Genomic DNA, 26,061 nt, shown 5'->3' with positions numbered 1-26,061 from the left:
ATTGAAGTTGAATCGTATTTTATCTGTTTTGAAGCCACCAGTGCTGCTCCAAAAGCCCCTACAGGTGACATTCTGGATGTGGGGACACCGTTCTACCAGGACGGACAACTCCAGGTTCACGTTTACTGGCAGACCAGCACGGGTATGTACCAGTGTACACGCACACAGTATTTACATGAGCTTATATGAGTGTCTGCCATCAAGATTAATGGTGCATACAATTGGTCTTCCTCTGACACACACTGTAAAACCTGTTTTCATCATTGCGTCAAATGGATACAAATGGACCTGTACTTGGATTAAATATATCTTGGAGTTGGACAGTATTCATTTATTATTTATTAAATGGACCGACATATAGGTGTAAGAGTTCATGAGGTTAACGAGGTGGGGCCATTGGTTAAAGTGCTGAAAAATGGGCACTGTAAACCTTCATTTAAGCTGGGGTTAGATAAAGGTAAAAAAAAAATGTAATTGCTCAACTCGAATTTTCTTCTGGCAAAGACAGAAGTAGCACATTCAGCTTCCGACAAATGTGTATTATGGTGTTTGGTATTTAGCATAGAGAAAAAAACACATACATAGGGGAAACAGACGGTGGTAATCCATTCATTGTTGTCGAGCTGCTGTTACAGGACAGTGTTTTATGCTCTTGTTGTTTGTACAGATCCTTCAGTTGAATCCTACAGAATCCAGTGGGGACCAGAGCATTGTAGTCACAACCAGACCAGACCCATGGAGAAGACCAGCACACAGGTAACCTATTATAACAACACCGTCATTGGAAAATAGTTATAAGCATGTGATACCAGACATAAATAAATTCTCTGTATTTTGTTTTGGACATTTGATGGGTGAACATACTGTTGCCTTGTTTGCTATATAACGGGACTTTATAATAATAATAATAATAATCTTGGATCCGGCATTTTGAGAATCAGCCATCATGCACGGACTAAATGTAATGTAATGATAATTTCCTGTCTTTGTCTGATCTAGGAGAGCTTTGTCAGCCTGCAGGGCTTGCTATTCTCCTGTAAGTATAAAGTCCTTCTGCAGCCAGTCAGCAAGAAGGTTCATCCTCTGGCAGAAAGCACCATGTTCTTCACTCCCTCCTGTGCTGCCATCCAGGCCAAGAGTCCAAAACCCATCACCTGTCCTGGAGAAAAAGGTGAGACCACACGAAACTACATGATCATGTCAAAGAGATGGATTATTTGATTTATGGATTTCTGCTCACTTGGTCACTTTCAAGACTTTTCCTGCAAATTCCATTTCATTTACTTGATCTCTTGATTTCACTGCTTTCACAAAGCAGCGTCACCGAGGTGGTTTAGAATCAAAGTCATATTATAAATTACCTCAGCTATATTCCAAAGTCCGATTCAAAAATCCCACTGGCTTTTTGTTGTGGGTACCAGGGCAATGCTAACTTCAGGGTTAGCCTTAAAGAACATGTCATCGCTACACCACTCTAATCTGACATCTATCTATAAGATATAAAGTCTCTGCCTGGCTGTGTATCTGTGTCTGTCTGTCCATCCATCCGTCCAGGCTTTGAATTTCTTGAGAACCATCATCCGATTCACTACATACTTACCCCTTGTATATCATGAACATGCTATAAGAACTTGTTCGCCATGCTACCACCTGTCTTTATTTAACCTCCAGCTCTGCTTTCCTTCAGCAGTGTCCCCTCAGAAGGTCCTGGTGAAGCCAGTCAACCTGACGGCGTCCTTTGAGGTCCGGGGCGGCAACTTGACAGCCATCTTTAGCTGGGATTTGTCCACGGTCTTGCGGCACCAGCAGTTGACTGGTTATCAGGTGACCTGGGCGGAGGTCATCCCCACCAACCGCCACAACAAGAACAAGTTGCCTCACAGCCTCATCTCCCAGTCCCAGATCCTCCCCCCGGTCAGTGATGTTATAAACTATAAATGTTGAGTTTGGTTCATGTTTGGCTATAGGCTCAGTATACCCACTGATGGTACAACATCTGACGTACATGATTTAAAGACAGGGTCATAGTTTCATGGAGGTCATGACCTCTGTATCTTTGTCTTGGAATCTCAGACCATAACCACAATCCTGCTTAAAAAACAAATCAATGAGCAGCCATTACTCACAGCAGAAGCATAACATCAAAATTTGGACTAGAATCATACTCCTAGCTTCATAAGGAAGTGTTTTAAAAACATTTACAACAAATTTACATCCTTATGTTTGGAAATAGTTATGTATTAACTACTATAAATACTGTATAATTGACCAGCTGAATTATTAAATTGACAAAAACCAAACCAAATAATATAAAACACATTATTCAAATAATTTTTTGAGAGTTACCTTTTGGTGTGTTTTCTGTCTTTCTGTCTTTGGAGTCATGGCCTATGACCCTAAAATGTGAGGGTGGCCCATCTCACATGGGATTACAAGACACCATCGCAATTTATAGAACATCGTGTCATCTTCTGGTTTTACAAATATCGACAAAAACTAATAATATAATAAATAAATTCAACTAGTAGTACAAAGTACTGTATCACCAATTTCAAAGACTGTACAGTGAAAATACTTTTTAAAAATCTACATTGTATCTTGATTTTTTTTAAAAACCCGTGTTTTCTGGCTGGTCCAAATGTTTCATATGTGAATAGTCAGCTAAATCTTTGTGTAACAGGCTGAAACGAGTGGTTAAAAACGTATCATTTATTCAGGACTAGCAGTCCAAATATACCATTTTCCCTGTAATTGTCTTCTTGGTGCAGCTTTCCACTGTGCAACTTTTCTGTGAGTTTCAATGCATATCTGAGTCGGATTTCTAGTATTCCTGGAGGCAGATCTCAGGGTCCACTGAGCTGACAAACACTTTTAAAACCTTTAGCCTGCATCTCCCCCTCAATTTCACACACCTTGAGCATTTTAAACTTTGTCTTCTGCCTTCTCTCACTGTCTGTCCTGTCTCCTCTCTCTCAGGATGGTAATATTCTGGTGGTGTCAGGCCTGCACCCTCTCAGTCTGTACAGGCTGGAGGTCCAGGCCATCACAGCAGAGGGGGAAGGTCCTGCAACCAGCCGGACCTTCCAGACTCCAGAACACAAAAGCACCCTGAAGCACAGTAAGGAATGAGATAAATTAAAGATGTTTTATTCTGAACAAGTTCTGAACAAGTCAAAGGAGACCAGGGTGCATGAATCAAACTTTTAGTAAGTAAGTAAAAACAGCAGTGTGGACATATCAAAGACGTCTATGTATTGTGTTCCAGAGATGATTATTGAAGTTAGCACGCTAACTAGCAAGTTCCAGCCCATCTTGTCTTTTAATACCACTTTGTACCGCAAAAGGGAACAGTCTGACCCGCTGTGACTCCCCCTGCAGTCTGAAGTAGCGGTCCAGGCAGAACAGTTAGCTAATAGGGCATTTAGCTCCAGAGGTACCTGTGCTAACGGTAGCTTGCTACAGCCAATGATACTACCAACTCCTACCAAAGAGCAGCAGTTGCCCTTTATTCTTTGAGCCAACTGCCTGAAGGGTTGACATAGGGTGACATTTGTTCAGTCTAATTTAATCTAATTTTAATTATGATTTTTATTGTCTTTATTGATCTCACAGTGCATATTAGAAAATTGCTTGATATGGTCAGCATCCTGCATTAAGTAGTGCTGTGCATCGCCTATATATGCACATATTGTAAACTGAAAATATTGTAGGTTCCCCCAACAACACCTATTGCCCCCCTGTTAAACACTCTACATAGCCTGCAGGTGTGGATGATGGTGCGTCCGTATGTGAAAGACTGGGTGCTTCTCCCTCGTCTTCTCACTGTAACTGTTAAAATGATGAGCAGCTATGGATCACTGAAACACACAGGAATACAGCTGATTTTTTTCTTGTCTATTTTAAAGCTCCTACACAGACATGTTCCACCCACATGGGTGTTGTCACATATCATAACTGATTAGACCTCTTCTCAGGACTGTGTGGGTATTTTGAGCTTGATTGACATCTCCCTCACACTCACGTTAGCTTTGTTTAAGTTGTTGCTGTTGGACAACTCTGGGAGATTTCAACCACTACCCTTTGTAACTCTGAGGGGCAAGGGAGCACCTGAGAAAAACATGATAGGTAGGGGTAAAAAATGTAAATGGATTGGGCTGAAACCTTCTGCTTTTGCTGTCTTGCTTACAAAGTTTCTTCTCCACCTTTATAAGGAATACATTAATGCTCGAAGATAAACTGATGGCAACCAATGTCTTCTCTCTCCTCATTCAGGACCCAGGCTGAGGAAGTATCATCATAAACAACCAATCATTGAGAGGCACTGAGCCCAGACAGCCAATCAGCCTGCATGAACCAAGTTCCCCAAACTCAGGATGATCAAGAATCCATAGAGCAGTGATAACTAATGACAAGTGCAGCTTCACCAGCTTCATGATTGATTTCTCCCCCGGCAATATCTTACAGTGGACCGAGCTTTTATTGTTAAGGCTGCTATCCATAATGTAGCAATTCAAAATCAATGAATCCACCGACATGATTGGCAGCCTTTACTGGCCTCTAAACGTGATTTCACACTGTCAAGAAAATCACTTCTGGACTACTTTACATGACAAATCACAGATTTATACGCTTTTCAATTATAGCAAACAACATACTCTAACTAAAGTTATAAAGGCTATCCTGCCACGAAACTGGAACACAGTCTCACAGCGACAGCACGAATACTTTCACAGGCTGCTAATCATTCTCTGTGGCCTTGTTGATTTACAATAGCAATACAGGGATTTCACAGTTAATATGACCTTAAGATATAGTAATTCAATAACATAGCAGATCAGACACGCACTAGGATTTACACTTTAGTCCATTCACTACATTGCTCTAAAAAAAGCTTTATGCAAAATGCACCAGTTTAAGAAGTTGTTCTTCCCTTTGACTCCCAGCTGAGAGATACAACTCGGCACTTTTTGTGATATGTGGGTGTAAATCATGCTAGCATGTAGACACAATAGCTATACCACTTTATGACCTGTAGGGCTGGGTATGGTCAGAACGCTTTTTGGAGTAAAAATAGTGTCAATACATGACCCAAAGTTTGGACCCAAAACCTTGAGAATGAGAAAAATGATATTTTCACATAAAAAGTTGTTTTCTTATCACCCAAAAATTTGGTTGGGAAGTGCAGTGGTTTCACTCTTACAAATGTTGAAACAGTCTTAAACAGTGGTCACTGGTGTGGCGGCCTCACCTGTGACTTTTTTAAGTATAAATTAGGAAAATGACTATTTCTTTCCGATCAAAGAATTCAGTGCTGGTATTTAGGTTTGATACCCAGCCCTAATTCCCTGCTGTATAACCACAAACTCCTATAGATGGAATTGCATGCAAACACCCAAAAATTGTCGTCAGTGTCATTGAATGGTACCTTCAGTCTATTTTAAAACCCGAAACAATATTTCCTGCAACTGATCCTCTCGGATGACTTTTGTTGTTTAAAAAGAAAGACATGTAGCTCCCTGTACTTTGTAAATTCTGTATAAAATGTTTGTATTTATTAGTTGTGGTATTTGTGTCTGGATGAGTGTCTACTGTAACATAATACACCTGTACTGTATGTGTGCTCAGCCTTTTGTAAACCTCTAGAGACCCTGTACAAAGATGTTTTGTAAGTAAAGATAAATTCCATGTCAGTATGTGTACGGCTCTGTATTGGTGCCTCTGCGCCGGCTGCTGTGGCTAAGAGGCGTCATGTTCATGTGTTGTCTGTCTGGTAATCTCTCCATCGCTTTTCTCCAGTGCAATCTTACAAACACCTTGAGGGAATTATTTTCCAAATTTGGCTTAATCGCCCGCAGGGGCTGCAAACCTTTGACCTCAGCTTGGAGTGAGGTTTGTTCCCGGGGTGAGGGGGGCTTTGATTTGTGCCTGATAGAAGTCTTTGTGAGCTTGCTGCTGGGGCTTATTTAAAGGTGCGCTCTGTAGTTTTGCGCAAGACATTTTAACCAGAGCAAAAAGATCTTCATTGTTTTTCACAGACTCTGCTGCTTTTCTAATTTCAAACAGTGTTCTGGGGACCTTATCTTCCTCTGAGAACAGCTTAGTTCTTCACTCATGGGATAAATAAATATTTCTGAGAGGTTTTGTTACCTCGTTAATATTGTAAATATTGAAATCTGACTTTGAATTTCTTCTCCAAAACTACATAGTGCCCCTTTTAAGTGTGTTAATGTGTTAAATCAGCTGCTATATTCACTGCACCGAGCAGATGCACCGGGACGGAATCAGATTGGAAATGCTTGGAAATATCAACCTCCAACACGCAGTGGATTGCGTCATTAGATTTCTCATGTCCATCCCATTGTTGTGAACGTGAGGGGAAAACATCCACGTGGACAATGGTCAATAATAAACTTTATTTATATAGCAGAGTTACAAAGCGCTTTCACAATCCATCATTCAGTTCCTAATCACGACAAACAAGAAGAGCTTCATCATGATGTTCTACAATACTGACTGTATTTCACATGTGGAAGGATGCTGAATGGGTGACACTATCTTGGGTGTCCACGTCGAAACCGTGCCGATTGAAGAAATCTCCTGTAGTATCGGGTTGAGGATGTGTGTGAAACAGCCACATTTTAGCATTTGAAGCGTCTGTTTGACAACATATCTGAAACATCGTAGACAACCACAGGCTGATTGGTTGCGTTGACATTGACCTTCAGGTGGATGGGCAGTGCAGAATGTGATGAAGCTCTCTGTCAGGTCTCTGTACTCCTGCAAAACTAGTCTCTAAGTAAAGATAGCATGTTATTCACTCAGATCATACATGCCTATTTAATGATAAATACCATTTGCTAAAAATGACACTTAATACCTTTTATTAAAATCCATCTGTCTTCACTCATATATGGTGGAGACAGACAATCGTGAGATGGTGCCTCCAGCTAATTTCTTATTATTTGATCTTTTTTCTCTCGCCGCTCCCTCATCAGCATTTTCCTCCACTATCTGGCAGTGACCTATGTCTGTTGAGACAATTTATAATGATGGTGTAACTGAGCTGTATTCCTGTGGGGAGAAGCAAAGCCATGAGAAAACAAAGGTCTGCACTGTAATTCTACCTCCATTATTCTCGAGTTGGTGCGCAAACAAAAGGTTTTGAAGAAGCCCCCAGGGGTATAGTGCGAGCCAGTACGGATGTGTGCCTTTTGACACACACACACACACACACACACACACACACACACACACACACACACTACTGAGAAACTCTCAAGGCTAAGCAATGATTGCATCACACCTCATTCCTCATATTCACACGCTTATGGTCTTTTTCACGGTGCATGCATGTGTCACAGGTGCTGGCAAGACATGTTAATACCACCTTCCACACAAACAGTTTTTGTGTGCCTCCCTCAGACATAGAGAAGATAGTCCATAGCCGCTGTTGTACTCAGATCACCATATCAGAGTGCCAGGAGCAGCTATGTTTAGTCTCCCTAATGCTCTGCATATGATAATGAAGCTCAGATGTAGTGCGTCTCCATGATGAAGTATCATCTGAAACACTTGCCTCCAACATGACAGAGGATGAATGTTCTGCAGGAGGAGCCTGCATGCAGGCACACAGTGCAGGGAGTCTATTTGGATAAGAAATAGATTAGCCTGAAGCATAAAAACACATCTTTACGCAGGATTTATGACCATTTCAAGGTTTTTCCCCAGCAAGACTAAATATGTTTACCACTGTGACAGGAGGAGGAGAGCAGAATAAAGCACACAAGAACAGATATTCTTTATTACGTTAAAACCACTCTGAGGAGAGAATAGGTGAAGTACAAAGAGAAGTGAAATGATGATATATGTTTCCTTTAAAGGCGCAGTTCACCAATATTACAAATGAAGATCAGTTTACTCGTCATGCTGAGTACAACTCATGCTATAAAAACAGCTGTGCAATTGCCAAGTCTGAGAGTTAAATATGATTGTAACCAAAAAAGCAGATGAATGTTGTGTCTTTTTTCAGCCCTGAAGAATGCCCTGCAGTTTGATATTTATTTTTTTAATAATTTAACACTTGGGGGCAAGACTCTAGAAAATACTCAAAAATAATTGAATGCAACTCGATAATTCTAGTCACCATGATCCTGTGTATTCTGTGTTTCTTGAAACTGACATGTTGGTCCCGTCATGTGGTTGATTGTGATTGTGTGGGAAAAAAACAACCCCTATTACAGAGACTACAGGATCGTTGTCCTCTGCATAAAACACGTTAATGACCCATGGAGCACATAAAGGCAATGTGGATGAGGAACTATTTTGATGAAACCATTCGAGCCCCTCCGTTGCCCCAGCGGTGTTCAGGCCAATCTGTTTTTAAAAAACATAAGTAAATAATGGCTCTCCAAAGTCCTGCATGAAGCACAATAGCAGTTTTACGACTTCAGTCGTGAAGTCAGATATGAATTAACAAACGGTACCAGACTTGTGGGTGTTTCACATGTTTGCGGTAACTTTTTCGGGTCACCTACTTAGAAAATGTGCGTTTCATTTTCTGCATCCTTAAATGATTGTGCGCCGCAGAGGGTGCAGATCGCACTTGGTGTTTTCCAAAATTGCACGACATCTCATGCATGCTGTGAGCTCGGAGTGCTCAGAAGTGCCCCCCTCCCCAAACACTCACAGAAGTTGGCCTTGGTCGAGAGGACTCATTCTAGATGAAAAAAAAAATGTGATATTTGATGTGTTAAACATCAAAGGCGGTGTGTTTTTTCCTTGAAATGGACCGTGTGAAACGCGCATTTAAAGGAATGGGAATGAGATGGCGACCCGCTGCGCCGGGACCAGCATGGGGCAGAGCGGAATGTTTTATGTCTATATGTTTGTTAGAAATGCATTCTTCTGATTATGACTCTGTACTTCAATCTAATCGCACACATCTGTTGGAGACATTCACACATCCCTCCTTTCTCTCGAAAGCATTCATTTAGTCCTTCGTGATCATGTGGACAACCAAAATTAATGACAACAACATCCAAAACGGTGCTCCAGCTCTTGTAAAGCCGCAAGGAATATTTTAGTGCTCTACACATCATGATTTTATTGATTATGTGACACGCAGCCTGCCTCGACGCTAATGTCCTGTGTCTGTCTTTACTTATTTAGTAGTGGTATGAGCAGTTTACAAGGACAAAGCAGGACACAGATATTTGATAATGAATTCTTGGCTCCAAATGAGCATGAAGACCTTGTAATGAAAATGGAATTTTCAAATCTAATTTGATGGAATGTGCCCTGCCCTGTGGAGTGCTCTCCAACACAATATCCTCAACACACTGAGGTAAGACTAGTCGGACGGGACCAGTCTTTACATCGTGAATGTATACTGATCGTTAGTTCAGTGTGTGGACATCCAAGGCCAGGCTGCAGACAGCTCAACGCTAGAAACAAAATAGCGGGGGAACTGACACTTGGGACATTTATACTAGAATAATCAAAGTTTACCACTGTAACATGGGAACATAACAGGAATTGTTTTTTATGTGTATAGTTCCAGTCATATCCACATTAAATAAAGCCAGTAGTGTGCTGATGTTTTTTTCTTCTTTTCTTGAAACTCAAGAAACATTTTCATTCAAACGTTCATTCCATTTCTGTTCAATTCATTCTATTCAAGTGTTTTTGTGCTCACTACTTTGACATCTACCTGAGGACATCTTTTTTTTTTTTTCTGGGATTCTGGCATGTAATCATGCTAACATGATAAAACAAGATAGCAAACATGCTAAAAGTTATTCCTGCTATAAGTGTTGATGACATGAGTATGGCACCACCAGGATCTACACTACACTCTGATCCAGTCGTACTAATATGAGTCTGGATGGTACATGAGATGCATGTACTATATACCGTCCTCCGGTCTTGGCCGGCACATATTTTTGAAAAACAAAGATTGTGATGATGGCCAGCTTGTTTTACACTATGTATGCACAGTGGACAGGCACAAGATAAACGTTTCTTGTTGTGGCTGCACTGTGGAGATCATTCTCTTCATTTCTGTTGTCGTGAAGGCATTTCATTTGTAACATTATCACCAGTGCCCAGCAGGACGCATGTTTATCACTGAAATCGACTATTTTCTTATCGCCCCACGTGTTGTCAAGCTCCCCCCTAGCACCGGCTGAGAAAAAAATCCTGGTGCCGATCATGGTGGTCTGCTTGTTCGTTCCTATGACAGATGTAATTGTTATGTATGCTTTCATTTTGAAATAGTAACCTTTGGGCTGACAACCATGTACATTTTTTCTCTCTCACTGCACAAGCACTTTCATTCCAGCACTCCACCCGTCAGACAAACACACTTTATGGACATGCACCCTTATGCTGTTGTCATTTAGCCTTTCTGAAGCTACAGCAGAGTTTAATCAGTACATTTTTTTAAATAATTGAATAGTTTTGAACAGTTTGAAGCTTAAGGCCACTGACCCAGCTGCCACATTTAACATGATTTGCGTGAGAACGTGTTGTCAAGTAACACCTTTCACATTAGAATTACATGAAGTCAGTTTATTCAGATATATATTTTTAGTGTAATTTTTCTGTGCAGTTTAAAATGATAATTGTATTACTTTCCAGATATTCCAATACAAACAAAGTCCTGTCAGATATTAGAGTAAAACAATAGAATTACATCTTCTAGTCCTTCTCTCCTGTTGGGTGTGAAATACACTGTCAAAAATGATTAACTCAGCTGTCGGGGCGGAAAGAGACTAAGATCAGAAGTTCGATACAGAAATGACTCATCCTGCTACAGTGCATGCACCAGCTTACTAATAAGGCCCTCGATGATATATAATAGAAACCAGAGGTATTGGCAGCGCAGTGGTTGGGCTCAAGGTAACACACCGTGAATGAATCCTGACCTCTGTCAGTGTGTATTGCTGTCAATATTACATTGCTGCGTGAGCTGTGTGGCTGCAGAGACAAACGTCTCCTCGCCATTCGCACGTCCTCCAGGTGACACAGAGGCGGAGCGGCTTTTGTTCAGAGCTCGAACAAAGAGCCATGCTTGCCTCGACCGGAGGCATTGTGTGAGCCCATGGTCAGCGGAGTAAGTCACAGCGCTGATTACAACCTTGGATTCATTGATCTGTGCGTGGTACCTCATATAAATGCAGGCCAGTGTTGTTGTAGCCTATTCATTAGATGATGGCTATTGATTCCACTGCATTACCGGATCTCCTAGCTGAGGAGACAGCATATTCTAGTCGAGTGTTTTGTCACCCTCGAAATTATACTTTTTGTGTCATTTTTATTCATAGTGATAACAGAAGAAAAGGTTTTACAACTTTGCTGGCCCTCCGGCTCGCCGTCATTGCACTAGGAAAGACACTCTGAAGAGAAAAACTTAAATAAATGGTAGCACAATTCTTTATTTCACATCCTTCTCACCAGCTGCTTCCTCCACACAGGCTGAAGTGTTAAGCAGATGGACTGTGAAAAACAGCTAGGAGTGTGTGGAGCGCTTACAAAGAGGAGTGCAATCGCATGCGTGTGATAATGTGCACCCCTACACATGTAAGAACACGCCACAGTTGCGATGCAGTTATCCCCCCAAGATACAAATGATGGGGTCTTTGAAGAAGTGCTGCCTGGCGGTTTTTCCTAATGCTGATTTGTGTTCCGTGGCTTATCCTACTCGGCTACAGGTCCTCTGGGATCCACAGAATCATTTGCTCTGTGAGTGAAGAAGCCTCACAAAGGGAGACTCACACTGAAATAGATCCATCTCAGGCTGATTTGCACCGCAGTCCCTGCCCTTTGAAAACGCTCTGAAGTACTACGGTGATGTCTGCAGAAGTGTCAAAGTCATGCTCTTAATAGCATGACTTTGACTTAAATAGCTCTAAATTTGCCAATTGTTTTCCAAACTATATCCCAGCACGTTTTCACTCCCAACTACTTAAATTCAGGAGCTTGGTCAGTTAAGCTTCAAATTATGTCACTCTACACACCCCTCTAGGGTCAGTTTTGCACGTGAAGGTCTCCTCAGTTGTGTTAACACTAATAAGTTATATGCAACGTGATGCTGAATTGAGGAGTCTCACTGCCTGGGGAGTGAAGCTGCTCTGTAGTCTGGTGGTACAGCAGCTTTACTTCTGCATCTTTTGCCAGATGACAGCAGGGTAAACAGACTGTGGCTTCGGTGGATGTTGTCTTTTAGTATCCCTTGGCTCTGTGTAGACATCCCACTTCATGTTCTGTAGATGGTACCATTGATGTTCTGCACTTTTACTGTATTTAGGCAAAAAAAGTACTTGTTTGGGATTAGGCAAGAAAAGAAACTTAGTTAGGGTTAGGAAAACATCATTCTTGAGTGATGTCATTTACATACTTTCACTATATACAGTAACAACCCCTACTGGAGCGCAGAGTGCCGACTGGAGTCATGAAATGCTTCGATTCAATGATGTGTGCCTATAGATAATGATAAGGTAATTAATCAAGCACACCTTCATCTGTGGAAACCTGCCATACCATCACACTTGGCTGAATTATGCACCTACATGTGTTTGCACATGAGCCTCCTCACTGATAAAACACAGGCAGCCCCATGTTGGTTGTGAATGCATCAGCACTGTCAAGAGGGTAGAGACAGCTGCCCTCATTTCCCAGGTTCTCTCTTCGAAAAATGCTAATGCCGTGTTCTCCTGTAGGTCTAAATTACAAGCTGTCCGCTTCATTTAGCCTTCCTTGGGCTGTATTGGTGGGATTAGAGCCTTTTAGCTGGCTCGCATCATGGCTGTGCAGGTCTCATCAGCCCTCACCATGACTAATGTAATTTCCATCAAATCTAAAAAGGCAAACATGCCAAGCCATGTTATTGTTGTCTTTCAGTCTCCGATGAAAAGCTCACTGGCTCCTCCACATGGATGATGGATGATGATTAGGGGTTATTGATATTTCTGACACACCACTCACACCACACAGCTCTGCTTGAGGGGGGAGAGTTTTTATTGACATATGACACATCATCAGTGCTTAATGATCAGCTGCAGATATTATTGGTAAAACCTCAATTCACTTCCAGCATTTAGAATGGCAGTCTTAATGAAACAATATTTACTGTGATCATCAAAGACCTATTCGCAGTTTAACAGTAAATCATTAAATGTAATGATGATGTGTCTGTAGCCCTGCTCGCAGCTCTGCAAGGCTGTGTTTTGAGCAGTGTAGAGCTAAGTACTGCCGGCATTCTAATAGGCTGACAGGGGCAGATTATTCCATTATTCTATCATCTTAGAACACACTTTGACTCATTAGCCTTCAGCTGTGTCTAATTCTGTGTCAAATCATAACTGTGCCTTCAGTGCTATTATTATTCTGTTGTTGTCACTGCTGTTGGTGCTGTTACAATATGATAGCAACAGACTACATATATTCCTGCCATAGTTCTTATTATTAATGCTGGGAAAGCAGTAATGATATATTATCATTGCTGTCATTATTTTTTTGCTATTACTATATTATCACTCTTAGTTCCTTTTCCTCTCTTGTGTTCATTTTGTGTTTTGTTTCATTTTGTTGTCCTCAGGTTGGATCAGGTGTTTTGTGTACATATAACACAGTTGAATTGAGTTCATTACATAGTATTTTTGACGATACTCAAAGACACTTAACATAATTATATAATAAAAGGAAGCAACTCAGTAGCTAATTAGCACTTTGGCTGTATTATTTAACCCCTACAGGGGTGCCACTGAGCGTTTGATCCCAATTTTCCCCAGTGGCCACTTGGTAAAAAAAAACCAAAAAAAAACCCTTCACCCCAAAAAGCCCATAGAGCATCCTTACAGAAGAGACATCTGTGAAAGGGTTGGCATGAGACTTCATACAACAAAAAAGTTTGATTATGACTTTTTCTGTTTTGAGTTTTTGATCCACAGAGGTTTAATATTTGCAAATCTTTTCTCAAGCCGAGGGAAAGCAATTTGAATCGGTGACAATGCAAAGCCAATGGGCCAAGAAGGAAGTTGTGAGCTGGGCCAGCAGGAGAAACACTACTGTCAATATTCAGCGGATTACTGCATAATCAGGACAGCCCACTCTGACTAGACACAGACAACATGAATTACATAGACACAGATCACATCGGAGCAGCGGATGCAAAGCCCATCAATTCACATGCTGAGTGGAATGATGAAGTGGTTTTCTCCACCATTAGGTGTTAATATGTTCCGATCCATCCTCAGGCTGTGTTTCACTCACACATGCTTCCCCAGCTTCCTCCCCTCCGAGGTGCAGAGTCAACACGTCTCACAGAGCACAGCTGAATCAGAGCTAAAGGAATGGTTCTCAGAGCGCTTAGCAGCCATTTACACGTGAGTGCACGAGGCAGGCCGGTGGGCAAGTCAACGCAGAGATCAGCGGGCCATCTTTCCTCTGTCTTCAAGAGAGCTGCAAGCTAATTTCAGAAATGACACATCTGTGAAGTGTGAGATTTATTTTACATTCCACATAGGGATTTGAGGGGGAGATCCCAGCACAGTGTGTGTACTGCAGGATCTGACAGAGAACGCAATGGTGTCTTTAGTGTACGCCATGTGCACTGCATGCATGGAAGACTCTTGAGGGACCCCTACGATGTGAGAGAGAATTTATTTGGGTCTGGATGGGTATCAAGTTGAAATGTGTTTAAATGATGATAAATGTATCTACCATATAAATACCTATTGATTGTGTTGTCAGTGATATAGATGAGTACTACCACTACTAAATTGCATTTTTATCTTTAACTACTTATTTTGGTTTTTGTTTTTATTAAATGCAATTTTTTTTTCTTTTTATGCTTTAGCGTCTTATTTAAATGCATTTCAATATCTCCATAAAGCACTTGTGTCTGAATGGGGCTATACTATTAAGCTTGTTTGCCTTGCCGTATCCATTTAAGGGTCAAACAGAGCTTTATGTGGGGCCCCATGTGCCCTGGGCCAAAACCATCTGTGCCCTTAGATGCTCACTGACGGCAGGCCGAAACAAAATATAATACATTCTATACCTGCTTATCATGCTTTGTGTCAGTCCAATGGATCATATACTGTGTAGCTACTGTAATTGGTGAGATAAAATAAGGTACATAATTCAGGTAATCTTTTAATGTAATCTTCTTATTCGTCTTATTTAAAACATAAATCAGTTAAATTGTGATAAGAGATGAGCAAATACCAAATATATGTGCAGATTTTTTTTACAACTTATTTTGGGATCAGCAGACTTTAATTCAAAATTGACAAATCTGTTTGGCTTACATAAAGAGTGTTATTTACGTAACATGCCCTTTAATTGGGAGAAACATCACACAGCAAAACATGTATGGTATTTACTGACTCATCAGGTGCAAGTGGGCTTATATGGTATGTGTGCTTAGTAGCACATTACCCTAGTGAGGCAACTGCAGTTGTAAATGTGAAGAAGTCGAATAAAGTCAGAACTCAAACTGGCATGATAACACAATAGTCCAAAATGCAAAAAGAGAGAAATAGAGTGTTAAAAAGTCTCTGCTTCTCCAACAAAAGCTGCAATTATGGAAAGAAATACAGACAATGACAGCCTCCCTCTCGTGGTCTTCATTGACTACTCAGCCGATCGGCCATAATTCCCATTGTTTCATCAGTTTTTTAGGGCGTTTCTTCCATGCATTTATTCACACACATTAACTTGTATAGAGGGATGTAGCACCAGGAGGAGGCTGGCGTTTTTATTATTGTGTTTGCATGGCTGGTGGAGTGTCTGTTAGGCAACTCAAAACTATTGTATTCATACTGTTTAACTTCAGTTTGGGTAACATTGAAAATCAAACTAAATCTAGAGTATGAATCCATGAGTTTCTCACTTGAGGGAGTAGCATCTATTTTGACAGGCTCAGCAGTCGTTTATAAGTTTTGAACAATGTGTGAAGCTGTGAGTTATGCTGGCTCTATCTAATCCAACCTGAGAGCACTGGCAAAAGTTAGACATCTGCTCTGAACAAAAATATAGGTACTAAATAGCACAACATGAAAGCTTCAAATGAACATGCCCTGAAAATCTTGTTATGGTTAACCTCCAGTAGCAGGCTCCTTTAGGTCACGTCACTGTGACATTAGGCGAGGGTTGTGTGGTGAGGGCTGGGCACGTCTGCCCTTGGAGGTATAGAGAGACACAACCAAATGAAACACATCATACCTTAAATAAACAAATGGGTTTTTCTGGGTTTGACCATTGTTGGAACCATTTGAGATAATGGCAGTACACAACTCAACAACATATATGACCAAGGTTTAGTCGTCATTTGAATGCAGAATACTTACTTATTAATCGTAAAAGTAAGAGGAAAGTTTAGTTTTTAAGAGTCGGATCAGTGGTGAAAGGACGGAAAAAACATAGTATGGAGGAAGGAAGAAGACAGAAGAAAGAAAGGCAAAAGGAGGGGCAGGAGGCAGGATGGGCGAGAAGAAGAAATGGAAAGAAGAATAATTAGGGGAAAAGACAAAGCAACAAGCACAGATGGTACTAGGCTGATTAACAGTAACAAACAAACAAGACATAATGTTATTATATAACCCTGTCTCCTATAAATTCCTTATACTAATTTTCCAATAGTAATTACAGTTTGCGAGGAACTGTCAGAAAATGTTTTCACTGGGTTCTCCAGCTTCCTCCAACAGTCCAAACACATGCAGGCTAGTTAATTTGCACCTCTTAATTGCCACTAGGTGTGACTGTGAGTGTGAATAAACACGTGAGTAGAATAGAATAGATCTAAAAATGAACCTTTTGCCTTGTACCTTAAATGGCTGTTTGGGTCTATGAGTCAGCCCTGTGACTGACTGGCGACCCTCGAGAGAGTATCTCGCTTCCGGCCAATTTTAGCTGGACTGAGCTCCAGCACTGATGGGAACCCCCAAAGGAGAAGCAGGTATAGCTAATAAATGGATGCAAGTTTGAGGTTTGTATATTGATATCAACTGGTCCTGATGCCTTTTCATAGTAACCATCACCCTGCACAGCAGCAGCAGCATGCATAGAGTGCCTATATAAAGTATTCACCCACTCGGATATTTTCCCCTTTGATTCCTTTTAGAAACAGAATCATGGTCAATATACAAAAACAATACAAAGAAACAAAAAACTCTTTAATGTCAAAGTGAAAACAGATGTATAAAGTAATGTTAATTCATTGAAAATATATGATGTAAAATATGTGATTTTGTAAGTATTCCCCCTCTTTAAAGGGACCCACCTAATTCAACAGAGGTCCAGCCGTTTGAAAATGGAGATCAACTGAGTGCAGTGAATGTGTCTCAAGTGATTCTAACACTCCAAGCAACTCTGTGAAAAGGTTATTGAAACAGGTATAATTCAGGGGATGGATACAAAAACATGTCCAAGTCACTAAACGTCACCTGGAGTTTAGATAAATCCATCATTAAGGAATGGAAGGAATATGGCACATGTGTAAACCTGCCTAGAGCAGGCCGACCTCACAAACTGAGTGACTGTGCCAGAAGGAGACTAGTGAGGGAGGCCACCAAGACACCTGTGACTACTCTGAAGGAGTTAACATCTTCAGTAGGTGAGATGGGGGAAACTATGAACACAACAACTGTTGCCTGGGTTCTTCACCAGTCAGAGCTTCTTGAGCGAGTGACAAAGAGAAAGCCACTGTTGAAGAAGAGAATCTCAACTAGTGTTCACCCAAAGACATGAGGGAGACTCCAAGGTCAGCTGGAAGACAGTTTCTTTGGTCTGATGAGACAAAAACTGAGCTTTTTGGCCATGAGACAAGACACTATGTTTTGCAGACACCAAACACTGCACATCACCACAAACACACCATGAAGCCGTGAAGCATGGTGGTGGCAGCATCATGCTGTGGGATGATTCTCAGCAGCAGAAGGCTTGTAAAGGTAGAGGGTAAAATAAATGCAGCAAAATGTAGGGAAGTCCTGGAGGACAACCCGATTCAGTCTGCAAGATAACTACGACTTGGGAGAAGATTTATTGTCAAGCAAGACAATGACCCGAAGCGTAGAGCGAAAGCTGCACAGAAATAGTTTGAAAACAGCAAGGTGAATGTTCTGGAGCGGCCCAGTAGAAGCCCAGACCTCCATTCAATAGAGAAATTACTGCTGGACGTGAAAAGGGCAGTTCATGCCCGATCCCTGTGCAGCCTGACAGAGCTGAGAAGAAAGAAGTATAGTTGTAGCGTCCAGACCTACCCACAAAGACTCAGTGCTGTAATTGTAGCCAAAGGTGCATCTATTAAATACTGACTTTAAGGTGGTGAATACTTATGTAATCACATATTTAACACAATTTAACATTAAAGAGTCTTATTTTTATATATTTTTTGTTTTGTATATCTTTTGTGTGTTAACCATGATTCATTAAAAAAAAAAAAAAAAAGAATAAAAGGGGAAAACATCCTAGACGGTGAATACGTTAAATAGGCGTGTCATTTTCGTTTCTTGAATATTACAACCAACAATGAAAATCTGTGGCTGCATCACTAATTCCCTCAATAAAATGCCACACATCAGTGATGCCAGCTGATGTCTAACACTTTAAAACCGCCCTTGGCTGCACAGGGAGTGATGTGTTGCAGGATCACCACTATAACTGTAAAACTGGTTACATCGTGAAAATCCACTGCAGACAATGAACTCCATGAGTGCTGGCCAGAGAACTGAGCCGCTAAATGAATGCTCCCAACCTTTGCATGTCCTTCCGACAGTCAAATGAAATCAACATGTGGAGCGTGTCAGAATGCCAGTACTGAACATCCAGCTAATTAGTTTGATTTCAGCTGCCTCCTGTGATCTCCGCAATCAGCAGACACACGCAGATACAACTCTGAATGAAATTCAAATAAACACGCCATCACCGCGATCAGAGGAAACAAATCATTGCGCAGATTTACTGTCTTTAATTTCGGAGTCAAAAGCAATGTATTTTCAGTCCTAATAGATCTGTTCTCTTCAGTCAAGTTTCTTTGTACAGCGGCATTCAAACTGTGTCTCTCTGCACGACTGAAAACCCGGGGGTCAGGAGTTTTGATCAAGTCTCTTTCATTTGTATTTGTGTTTTTGTGTGCGTTCTTTTTATGTTACTGCAGTGCTGTATTGACTCACGTGCACGTTCATCTGCATCTCCCCGCTGTCACATGCACACTCTGCCCCAATTCTGCCGTCAGAGCCGTACAGATCTTCCAAACTGCCTCAGGGGGCAGATGCCTTTCATGGCTCTGACCTGGAGTTTGTGTGTGTGTGTGTGTGTGTGTGTGTACAGCGCACACACATGCACACACTCTATAATGTATATACACACAGGAATGCTGTCTCATAACTCCATTAAGGTTTAATAGAGTGTTTGATTTAGCTCTGTGGGAAATCAAAGCCATCAGCCATCTGCTGGTGGTTCATCAAAGCAAAAAGCAGAAAATAATATGCATCATGTTTGTAGCCTTTGTTCTGTATAAGTATCGACTCAAGTATTCCATGTATGTGTGCTATGTTCTTATCCTGTTACGCCCCGTGTTTGTTGACTCCAAAAGTGCCAGGAACATTTGAAAAGTACTGATTCCTTTAAGTAATAACCTGTTGTTATGATTTTTATGATCCGACTGTGTTGGATTGCAATAAAACGCTGTGTGCAAAGAATAGATGTCCTCAGTGTTATTGGGCTGAAATTTGCATCCTAATGTGTGTGAAATGCCTTCTGCAACATTGGTGCTTTAATGTTGTCAGCAGGGGTTGGATTTTCATACTGAGTGGGTGTTTGACTATTCAGGTGTATGAAACTTCAAGAACAAAATATTTTCACGTTTTAGGTTTGAGCGTGATTGCACTGGATATTAGTTTTCCGCTGAGATCAGACGGATATTTACTACGCGGTTAAAGGTTAAAGGTTCATTTATCAGTCATTTTTACTGCAGAACGAGATTGAGCGAATTGTTCAAGGTAGTGGCAGTGGTCTGTACTTTTGCCAGATGGCAATAGGGTAAACAGACTGTGGCTGTGGTGGGTGGTGCTGGTGCCCGGTTGATGGGTGCCAGTGATGTTCTGACGTACAACAGAAAGGCAGCTGGTGTAACGAACACACACTGTTCCCTCAAAGAGATCGGAACATTATAGGAGTTGTGCGGTGTCGCCCGCAAGCTCTTCATCTAACAGGCTGTTCACTCTCCAGGATGCACGCTCTCTTCTCCTCTCTCGACCTCAAAGCCATCAGCTTTTCCTGCTTTCTTGCCATTATGCCTTCACATGCGCTTAAGGGTCTCCTGAATTAGGCGTGAATGAAAAAAAAAAGAAGATTTTTGGCACCAGGTTTTGAAAAGGAAGAAAACAACAGGTGATGTCTCTGTTTCTACTTTATAGATTTTGAGTTCAAACTGTGGTATAGGAGTGGAGTGTTAGACCAGCGGACTGCTACATTACCCACAATGCAACTTAGATGCTGAGTGACATGACTGGAGGCGTTTTATCAGATCTCAGGCAGCTTCTTCTGGAGCCGTAAAAGGTCTATATACTACATTTTTTCACATATGCAGTGGTGCTCCCCAAGAGCTGTTAACACGCGTGTAGAAATGAGTGGCGTTACCCTTTAATACAGATGTGACACAGCTGTAAAAGAGTGAACACTGTGGCTGGTGTCACTGAGATCAAATAACAAGCAATGCAATTAAAAATACAACTCAGTGCTGACTGCTGGTACGAACCTGGAACACCAGCGATGAAGATACAGCTTAAACTTTGCATTTCAGCGTTCCTTCACTGGGTGCACAAAAATCATTTTCATCTTAAGTCACTTTGGACAAAAGTGTCTGCTGAACGCTCTAAAGTGTACAATGTAAAAACCTGAAATCTGTCCATGGACCTCCCTGGTGAGAGGACACATTGCTTTTTAAAGGTGCACTATGTAGTTTTGGTCATAAAGAAAAGTCTTTATTGATAGACTTTTAAATGCCTAAACAAACTAAATAAACAAACTCTAAACACAATTTACACTGTTTGACGTAGTTTAAATGTGGCGGATCCTGCCACCTCTCTTGCTTTAAACAGTGTTTTTGGGACCATTCAGTAATGGAAACACATATTTCTGAGTTTTTTTTATTATTACCTCATTTATATTGTAAATGTTTAAATCCAGGACTATGAATACAATAAGAGCTGCCTAATGACATCACACTGTGAAGTGACCTTTGTTTTAGGTCAAACAAAGCATTACTCCTGCAGTACTGCCCAACATCAAATTACTGCCTGCTGACCCTGTGACTGACGCTCTAAATTCCCTTTGGGAGTGCTTAACAACACTGCACCCTGCTGGTGGCACTGCAGCACCCTCACATTTACCTCTCAGGTTATTTCATCAAAAACTGCTGAACTGTAAATAACACAAATGATAAGCAGCTGTGAAAAATAGCTCCGTCTCTGTTTGTTTATTCATTTGCATATCTTCTGTTGGTGGGGTCCACCATATGCAACTGAGGAGTGTCAAATAAGTTTGTTTGCACAAACAAACGAGGGAGAGAAATGAATTTAAAGCTCCCTGATTCATGCTCACCTTACTACAACCGCCTACAGGTACTGGGGGCAAGGTGCAGTCTCTATAAACTACATTCAGTGAGGTCTCCATCCAGTGAAAGCTAGACTCAACCGCATTACATCTTTAACTCTGCTGGTGGTCTGTGCTGGTGAAAACAGAGCTGGGAGACACGAGGCGAAGCCCTCCATTTACCGGCTGATTTTCCTCCAATCCTCACCTGTGACCGCGAGTTTGTCACGGTCACTGAGCAGAGACAAGGAGAATCTGTGGAGCTCAGTGTTGAGCTGCTGCTCCTCTGTACTGACTTATTCGCTGGGATTTGGGCACCTGTTCAGAATGCCAACCTCCCTAGGGTGCTTCTGTTTCAGGGTGGAGCGAGACCAAGACACCGGGGGAAGACGTGAAGGTGAATCCTAAACACGAAGGGTTGTGTGGGATGCTCTGCTTTGACCTGCTGCCTCAGCTAAGTACACAGCTGTGCTCGTCCACCAGGTACACTTGAACTTTGACCTCCAAACACACTGACCTCACTTAGATGGAACTGCTGAAGCCCTAAATGGTGCAGGATTTTCTGTCGGAGCTACTCTTGACTTAAAGAAAGGAAAAAGGTATTTTTCTGAATTCCCAGACTCTACCTCTCCATGTACTTATCACTGCTGTGCAGCTGAAGTTCATTTATACGTCGTAATATCCTCAAACTGTCAAAAGATTGTCTCCTTACCCTTTTATTTCATCTCATGCCTTCAGTGAAAACTATTATAATCTATTTCCATCAAATTCTGAATCCAGATCCAGTGTCTCTCAGAGTTCTAAAAATGGATTAAGCTATGTTTCCTCACCAATTGAACAGTATTACGTTCTGTACTTAAATGGCAAAGCTGATTGGAATGACAGGAACTGAAAGCATTACCTCACCACTTGGGTCTTATTTTTGCAGTTTTGTCCATCATATATCAGTAAATGTAATGACATTGGCTGTAGGCTCATAATAAAGTGTTGTCCAAATGAGTCTCAAAGTCAATTAGTTTTTATAATTGGTTTTCGGTTAAATGCCTGAAATAAGGTCCTCGGTTACCACAGGCTGGGGATATTTAAACGTTTTGTTCTACAAAATAAAACACATCATTAAATGTCCCACAATATAATTATAAAACGCTTACGTGTCTTAAAAGCAGCGGCGTCTAAATGAGACTACAGAGGTTGTCACGGGCATTAAACTTCATCACACTGAATACGGATGAGACTCATCTACTTACTGGTTCATCTGCACAGGCCCACTTCAGGTGCAAATTATTCTAACTCTGACTTTACAACTTGTAGATGGTTAATTTACAGAAAACCTGTACAGTGATTGTGTAGTAAGATGCTTAGTGGGGTTGACTTTTAAGAGATGCAACCCTAATGTAGTCCATTTATAGCCTTAAATTAGCTTTTTACTTCTTGCTATTTAACTTACGCTTTAAAAATCACAAAAGCGGCGTTCGCCTGAGAGGGTTAGGGTAAGAGGACATGCTGAACAGAACGTGTAAGTATCATAATCTTGTGTTGGCCACGGAGATTTTCATCAATAATCCAACATCCAACAGGCTTTTCATTGAGGGGAACCAGTGCAATGCTAACTTCCAGGTTGGCCTTCAGAAACACGTCATCCCTACACCACTCTATTGGTTGGTAAGATAGAGAAATCCAGGTAAAAACTTACATGCCAACCTGAGACCTCAAAAAATAGGGAGGCTTTCGAAAGCCAAGTGAGGGTCTGGGGGGTTGTCCCCCAGAAAAAGAGATGTTCTCACTCACACCTCGTCAAATATGGCAGATTGGTCAGTGGCCTTGGGCTGCAGTCACATATACATGAGTGAAGGCAAATTAAATTGCCTGCCAGTGTGGAATATGGAATTGGTTTGCTTTGGGGTCAACCACAGACATGTCTTTGGTATTGGTTGTGGCTGCGACTTTTGCGGTTCAAAGTTCATCAAAGGTCAACTCCAAGCAATAAGCAATAACATGTAATATGTAATGTCCATTTAGTCTTTCAAAACAGCTCACATATTATGATATATTACGCCTTTTGGACAGTTATTAACGCTGTCAAACAGTTCTTGGTTTGGTTCAGACACACAAACTACTTGGGTAGGTTTAGGAAAAGATCCTACTTTGGGTAAAACTAACTACTGTATGTTCAGCTCTTGTAACTACATCACGTCATGTAATGAAAGTGATGTAAGTATGTCACATTTACAAAATGATTGTTGGTCACAAACAGGACACTGATCACACTCTTTGGAAGAAAAGTCCAGTGCATGGACCGACCACCCCATGGTCGGTTCGGATCTGGTCTTTTCTCCCTCTTCTATTCTACTGCACTAGAGAGGTGCTTGAAGAAGTGATGCTTGATGGGTACCTACAGCGTCAAACTTTGAAGCGTAAAGGCCAATGACCGGACTGATGTGTTGCCATTTGCCATGCCCTGTTGCCCATAGTGCTGTTTTAATTCAAAGTGGTCCACAACAAATGGCTCTTATCGGCATGCAGTCTTCTCTCAGGTAGGTGTTCTAACAACTCAACCTGCAGGAGGCTCTCTCCTCCAGCCTTTGTGTTAGAGAAGGCTGACAACCAAGCGGTCTTTGAAGAGGCCTTGAAAGAAGAAAAAGGCTTTAAAGCATCAGATAGTACAGACAAGAGAGCAGTGTTTTTAAGAGCCATGCCCAACGGGAGCTGCAGAAAACCTGCAGGGATGTGACTTGGCTGCTCAACACGCTTCCCACTGTTAGATTCATGGCAGATGGAGAGCAGTGTAGTCAAGTGCGGATGGTCTATTATGTGCGCTGCAAGCTATCAAGTGGTCAGCCTTGTCGCAGTGCACTCATTCAAGAAACAGATGCACACACACACACACACACACACACAGGCAGCAGTGCATAGTATGATCTGGATACACACCCGTACATCATTCACGCTGTATCAGAAAAATTCTTCCTCTTCCGGCCCCAGGGGGAACAGCTGAGCGCCAGCCACTGGAGCTGCGATCTCACTGGTCAGTGCGGATGTCGGTTGTGAAGATGTTTTTTTTTTTCGTTGTTTGATTCATTTTTTTTTGGTTTGTGTGTTATGCTATTGCATTATTAAAATGAACATTTAAGTGACAAGATGGCGTTACAGTCATATTTTGAGCTGCAAGCTAATTGACATTTGGTGCTATAGTGAGTGTTAGTGGAGCAGAAAACTACAGTGTGTGTTCACGGTTATGAAAGAACATGGCAGCCAGTGCAACAACGTGGTATATGGCTTTTACACACACACACACACACACACACACACACACACACACACACACACACACACACACACACACACACCACCCCACTCGTGTCTTAAAGGGATTTTGTGTTTGATATTCATATCTTCCTGCAATGTTTGACCCGAACAACAGATGCCAGTATTTGCCAACACTTCCACTGCCTCCTTATTTCATCAGAACATCAGGTGCAGGAAAAAAAAAAAAAAAAGGTTTCAGAAAGCTAATTGAATAGCAAGGACATCTAACATTTGTGTGGATGGAAAACATGGTGAGGCTGAGTATGACACGACTATAAATGAGAAATTAAAAAGCTACAGCACTATCAAGGTCTAGATAGATGTGAAAGATTGAGTGCTTATTATTATCTTTTTTTTTAAATACCACATTTAAAGACAAGAGGAAAAGAGATCCACAGCCTCAATCGATTTTGTACTGAGCTCCTGTTTCCGTTCTGCCATGATCCTGACTCTGTGCTGTCTTTCTGTCCAGCTGTTCCCAGACACTGGTAGGATTTCTCGATATTTCCCCTGCTTTTCCTTCTCCTCGCTGACTTACTGTTGCCTGAGGTATTCACTCAGCAGTTCATCACTTTGGTCCATCTTCCTTATGTACTCATGGACGTCATCCAGGATGGAGGCTTTGACTAGTCCTTGGCCTCCTTCCTTCCGCTTAGTGTACAACCTCTGGATGCTGGAGTTGGGGTGCAACCTTCCATCCATCAATCCATCCATCCATCCATATATATAACTGAGAGAGAGAGTACAAACATCTCTGTCTGTGTCTCTGCTCTGTTGCAGCTTGTTGCACTTTTCTTTACAACCTTAACACACTGCACCTTCAAAGAAGAGCGGCAGTCTTAGATCTGCAGGCTTATTTTAATCTATACAGATTTATAGATTTCCCCTTTAATTCCCGGAGGCACGAGGCTTCTCCCGCTGTGAATTTGATAAGACCCAGAGTCTCATGTACACGTTCCATAAATCTGCGATGCTGCAGAACTGCCTTGAGGGATTAAAACACAGAGATGTTCACGGTGATCATCATAACGATGGAATGATGACAGTTCATAGAAATATCAAATCAAAATTAAAAAAAAGTAAACATACTGTGTTAATCTCAACTTCATGTAGGCAACCAGTCCACCTCTCAACTGTGATGTGGCCATATTTTTTATA

General features: G+C 41.5%; 1 protein-coding gene across 3 annotated transcripts in view; it reads left to right on the top strand.

Moving 5' to 3' along the window:
• The window catches only part of anos1a (anosmin 1a), a 28,651-nt gene extending 22,961 nt beyond the window's left edge, over positions 1–5,690 (top strand). For 2 of the 3 annotated variants that reach the window (XM_030409326.1, XM_030409328.1), the window contains exons 9-14: positions 35–142; positions 668–756; positions 1,000–1,171; positions 1,688–1,914; positions 2,977–3,118; positions 4,273–5,690. In XM_030409326.1, coding sequence (XP_030265186.1) covers positions 35–142; positions 668–756; positions 1,000–1,171; positions 1,688–1,914; positions 2,977–3,118; positions 4,273–4,325 — 791 coding nt within the window. In that variant the 3' untranslated portion in view covers positions 4,326–5,690. The remainder of the gene's footprint in view (positions 1–34; positions 143–667; positions 757–999; positions 1,172–1,687; positions 1,915–2,976; positions 3,119–4,272) is intronic. The other variant, XM_030409327.1, reaches the window with a different exon arrangement.
• Positions 5,691–26,061: the final 20,371 nt, after the last annotated feature.

The sequence above is a fragment of the Sparus aurata genome, chromosome 24 (genome assembly GCF_900880675.1).
Source record: "Sparus aurata chromosome 24, fSpaAur1.1, whole genome shotgun sequence".
NCBI classification, from domain to species: Eukaryota; Metazoa; Chordata; class Actinopteri; order Spariformes; family Sparidae; genus Sparus; species Sparus aurata.
Note: the sequence above shows the minus strand (reverse complement) of the source record. Positions and strands in the feature narration are given on the sequence as shown.